This window comes from Engraulis encrasicolus, chromosome 9 (assembly GCF_034702125.1).
Source record: "Engraulis encrasicolus isolate BLACKSEA-1 chromosome 9, IST_EnEncr_1.0, whole genome shotgun sequence".
In the NCBI taxonomy this organism is placed as follows: domain Eukaryota; kingdom Metazoa; phylum Chordata; class Actinopteri; order Clupeiformes; family Engraulidae; genus Engraulis; species Engraulis encrasicolus.
The window spans coordinates 52,344,936-52,350,320 of record NC_085865.1 but is presented as its reverse complement, the minus strand read 5'-3'; the positions used below and the strand labels follow the sequence as shown (position 1 = coordinate 52,350,320).

At 44.0% G+C, this 5,385-nt stretch overlaps 1 protein-coding gene across 1 annotated transcript in view; it reads left to right on the top strand.

Moving 5' to 3' along the window:
- Positions 1–360: 360 nt before the first annotated feature.
- spag6 (sperm associated antigen 6) overlaps positions 361–5,385 on the top strand; it is a 16,036-nt gene continuing 11,011 nt past the window's right edge. Inside the window, exons 1-6 of the mRNA XM_063206234.1 lie at positions 361–518; positions 701–796; positions 1,277–1,443; positions 2,519–2,702; positions 3,763–3,968; positions 5,136–5,309. Of these exons, the coding sequence (XP_063062304.1) occupies positions 494–518; positions 701–796; positions 1,277–1,443; positions 2,519–2,702; positions 3,763–3,968; positions 5,136–5,309 (852 nt within the window). The 5' untranslated portion in view covers positions 361–493. The remainder of the gene's footprint in view (positions 519–700; positions 797–1,276; positions 1,444–2,518; positions 2,703–3,762; positions 3,969–5,135; positions 5,310–5,385) is intronic.

Genomic DNA, 5,385 nt, shown 5'->3' with positions numbered 1-5,385 from the left:
AAACAGTGGCCAACACGTTAACGAGGAGCACCACTAAACATTTGACCTAGTTAATAACCAAACCGAAAATCTCAAGAGGACTTGGAGCAAGTGAATGTGGTTGTAGCGATCAAAACTTGTGCTCGCTGTTCTTACAACTTTCGTGTTTTTCACGGTTTGGAAAATGCTGTTATGCACTCACTGTTTTCACCAAACACGTAAGAAACATGTGGAATACACATATTTTCATACCAAACATTCAAAAAGGCACAACATCTGTGAAAAACACCGAACGACGCGAGTCTGAGTGCAGAACTCCCTCTCACTGCACTCTCCCATTCCATGGAAACTGCACTTCCGGTTGGTTACCCGGGCAACGCCAAAACGCCGAAGACAAACTAAACAATACAATATCAAAGCAGTGTGTCTGGAGCCAAGCTATCAACAAAGGACTTAAACACCTTTTACAGTTATATTTGTGAAATAATTGATTACGCCGAATGTTTGTGCAAACATGAGCCAACGGCAGGTTTTGCAGGGTAAGTCGAGTGATAATATTTTCTTGACAACGAGATGTTTAGGTAAAAACGAGAAGGTAGCTTTTAAAAATGAGTGACTGGTGGTTACACAAATTATCTTACGGTCTTCGGTAAGAGCCGTGGAGTTAAAATTACGACATTTGCATGAAGACATGTCCATAATGACGGCAATTTCTCCTTAGTTTTTGAGCAGTACCAGAAATCGAGGACACAGTTCGTGCAGACTGTTGCGGAGCTTGCAACAAGACCTCAAAATATTGAAACGTTACAAAATGCAGGTGAGTAACCTAATTTGCTATCCAGACCACTCACTTGGCCTGTGTCCACACTCCAGATATGTAGGGAGCATGCGCTAATCTGATTGTTTTAAGTGAAAGTGAAGTGAAAGCCCAACTGGGAAGCTCCAAGTTGTCGTGTCACAGCACTCCACAGCACACAAGTGTTCACTGCACACCAGCCAATTGCATTTATGCATCACCCGTGCAAGGGGCAGCCCCCAATGGCGCCTCAAGAACAACCCAACCACAATTATTTGCAGTTATCCTGATGGAACAGTTTCTCTTGGTGTGTTTTGCAAGACACTGTGTATGCCTCAATGCCAAGCTTGAGACCATGCTCGAATGGTTTTACATATCTAATAAACAAATTAACCACATAATTTGCAGAATGAAGCATTGGCAAAGAATTCATGTTCAGATAGACTGTTGGCCTCCCCCAACCAATGCTGAGTTTTTTTGAATGTGCTTTCTTTGGCTAAGGTGTAATGTCCCTTTTGAGGCCTCTTCTGCTGGATGCAGTCCCAACTGTTCAGCAGACAGCAGCTCTTGCGCTTGGAAGGCTTGCCAACTACAACGATGACCTGGCTGAGGCAATCGTGAAGGGAGACATTCTCCCACAGCTCGTGTACTCCTTGGCAGAGCAGAATGTAAGTTTTTTTTCCTCCTTTCGCTCAGTCAGACCTTCGAGGGCTGGTGTTCCGTTTCAGCATGTTGAGGTGTTTTTGTTCTGTTCAATGTCAAGTCCTTTCAATTGAACCTGGCTACTTCCAGGAGGCAGTGTAGTGGATTCTTTCCTTTTTACTGTAGAAGGGCAACTGATTGTCTGTTGATAGCCAGTTTGAGAAACAGTGAGGGTAGGTCTAGTTCAAAACGACACCAAAGTTTCACATTAAATTCGCATGGCACACATGCAGTGGTTAGCATTTTTGATAATATTTTCCAGGTTTTTTAAAAATCACAATTGTGTATGAATTGTGAGATGTTGACTACAATTCACTCATCTCTCTAACATTGAAGAGTCCAAGTTAGACTAGCCTTCCCTATTATTCGCTGATGCAGTGGCCTAGATCTTGGTCCTTGCCCCTACTGAAGGATGCTTTGTCTCTCCAACACTCCAGTGACACAGAGTGCCCTTAACAGGGCTGGGGGGAGTGCCTGTCACTCAAGACAGTTTTGTTCTTTTGTTGTACTGCACATTTCTCATTGCTAACCAGAAATGTGTGTGAACGCTTGTGTTGTCATGTTTTGAAAGATTTTAGGGAAAAAGACTGAAGTTCGTCAATTTTCTGTCTCTGACTTTTCAGCGAAAATATAGGGAAGTTATTAATTCTCTCTCTTTGCGCCCAATTGAGCCCATCCCCCAAGCAATGGTCATTTTCTTTTCTGATGTTTTCTTTTACACCTACTCCTCCAAGTCTCCCTGTTCAATATGACGCCTACATCAAAATGTTGATACTTTGGTATGTATGACCAGGGTACAATTTGTGAGGGGTTGTGGTGGGAAGGCTATCCCCCTCTTTTTTCGTTTTGATTCCCCGCCTCTTCTAGTTTTGATCCTAGCCGGCTATAGTTGAATCTGTAATACACTCATATTGCTTGGAATCTTTTAGAAAAAAATATTAAAAAGATGCCTCCCCACATCTCCCCCTTCCTCTGCTCCCTCCTCTCCCCCTCCACCCCCTCCTGCTCCCTCCTCTCCCCCAACATCGCTCCCTCCTCTAGCGGTTCTACAAGAAGGCAGCCGCGTTCGTGCTGCGCGCGGTGGCCAGGCACTCCCCGGAGCTGGCTCAGGCCGTGGTGGACTGTGGGGCTCTGGAGGCCCTGGTCATCTCACTGGAGGAGTTCGACCCTGGGGTCAAAGAGGCTGCCGCCTGGGCGCTGGGATACATTGCACGCCACAACGGAGGTAGGAACACACCCGGAACCCTAAGGAACTGTTCACATTAGAGGCCTAATTCGGTGCTTTATTTATTTTATTTATTTAGATTTTCTTCTTAAAGATGTTCATTTTTTTATATAGTTTGTAATAATGTGCACTGCATTGTCCCTGTTAAGTAAACTCCAAATCAAATAATAAAAAATTCTGTCAATTTTTGAAATCGTGTCCACCATTTTAAGCTCTTCCACAGTCTAGCAGACCAATTTTTTTGTTTCCTTAAATGTTATTGTACTCTGTGGAGAGACACCTATACAGTACAGCTCATGTCTGTTAACATGCACAGGATTACAGAATGTGCAATGCTAATCAGCGTGTAATAATTGTTCAATTACCATTCAATGCCACTCTTCTCAAAACTACCGCCTTTTAACATTCTTAATTGTTATGTCTCTACAATGAGATGTGTTTAATCTATGTGTAGGTCATATTGTACATGTATTGCGATGATAAAAAAGACATACTTTTGCATTCTACTCAGAACAAGCAGGTAGAGGTCCTCACCCCATGTCTCTTATGTCTTCCAGAGATGACCTTGGCATTGCTCTTAATAGATCATTTGTCATGTGTCAAGTGTGCTAAATAATGTAATATGACATGTTTATTTTATAGTAATAAATATAATATGTTTATTAGCACCTCCAGACAGGGAGGGTTATGATTTCCATGGGCCTTGGGCCAGACAGCAAAAAAGCCCCCCCTCATTGGGTGCTGCTAGTGTACAAAATGATGCAGGGTTTTAAGCTAGATGCAAGAGTCTATGTTGTTGGGGGGGTATGAGGAGCTAGCCAGCCTGCGCCCTCCCAGTGACGCAACACCTTTGGCGGCATTGCTTCTAGTCAGGCTTCCAACAAATCGAATCGAGATTTGAAAGTCTATGATAATCAGGCTAATGAGGAGTAGTCCTCTGAGAAAAAAATAGCAGTAAGAGAATGACATTTTAATGCAATATGAGAATGCAAATGAAGGCTTGGGCTCCAGGGCTCCCTTGACTCTTGGGTTCTGAGCAGTAATGTGTCTTTGCCTCCAGAGTTGGCGCAGGCGGTGGTGGATGCGGGGGCGGTGCCCCTGCTGGTGCTCTGCATCCAGGAGCCGGAAGTGGCCCTGAAACGCATCGCCGCCTCGGCCCTCAGCGACGTGGCCAAGCACTCGCCCGAACTCGCCCAGACCGTGGTGGACACCGGCGCCATCGCACACCTCGCCCAGATGGTGCTCAACCCCGACGCCAAACTCAAGGTTGGCTAATGCTAGTTTACTGGAGTGTAGTTTAATGTACTTGTATCTGTTTTTTTTTTGGCAAAGATTGGTTTATTGGTCAAGATTGGTTATGCTAGTTCAGTGTAATCTAGTTAGTTAAGTTTAGTGCAGCTGGTGTGATACATTTGTCTATTGTTTCCATGGGTAATCTTTGTCTACTCAAATCACACAATTCATCTTTGGCTTAGCTACACCCTAGAATATTGACTGACCTATCACCGTGCAACAAAGAATGAGGTGAATTGGACAATTATTACAACATGGGGGATTAGACCACACACTGCTCAAAACTACTGTAATTCATTATGTGGATTGATTATTCCGGATAATTTACATGGGCATTTCTATGCAAATAGCCACATTCAGAATGCCATGCAGTGTTAACACATATTTACAAACCACACAATTATAAACACATTTGGGTCAAAGACGTCTAAAATGAAATTTTCCTCCAGTGCAATGGATACCTTTTGCTGACTGTAACTGTAAAAAACATGACTTTTTTTCTTTCTTTTTTTCCAGTGAATGCCTGAAAGGGTTGGCTTTTAATGCATTCACTTGAAAAAAATCATGTTTTTTAAAGTTACAGTCAGCAAAAGGTATACGTTGCACTGAAGGAAATTTTCATTTTGGACGTCTTTGACCCATTTATGCCTCACCCGTGCAAGGGAGCAGCCCCACACAGCGCCCCAAAGGAGCAGTGCAGTGCAGATTTACATGGCTATAGTGTATTTGCATGACTATTTCCATTAAGCCCCGCGTGTGGTTCTTTCCCAAAGACTCTTCTCTTTCGTGGCTATTTCCTGCACTGATGCCTGAGCTGGCCCAGACTCTAAGCGCTCTAAGTCATGTTGTGTGCTGGATATGTGGGCATGTGTACATGTGTCTAATCTACTTAACCCTGTGTTAATGTTCTAAAATAAAAATACTAACCCCACTCGCAGGGTTCCTGTGGGGTTTTAAAAAGTTAGTAAAGGTAGTAAATGAAAAGTATTGGCATGTGCACCTATTATGTTACTCTGTGTATTTCCTGTGCACTTTGTATCTGCAAGAGTTGTATGCTATAATGATGTCCTCGAAGTCGTGTTGGATAACAGCGTCTGCCAAATGTAATAATAATGTAATAATGTGATGCCAACCCTCCAGAGGCAGGTGTTCTCTGCACTGGGCCAGATCTCCAAGCACTCGGTGGATCTGGCGGAGCTGGTGGTGGAGGCGGAGATCTTCCCGGCCGTGCTCTCCTGCCTTAGGGACCCCGACGAGTACGTGCGCAAGAACGTCACCACGCTGATGCGCGAGATCACCAAGCACACGCCAGAGGTACCGTACAGTACACTACATTACACGTAGCTGACGCTTTTATCCGAAGCGACTTACAGATATTTCAACCCGTTAA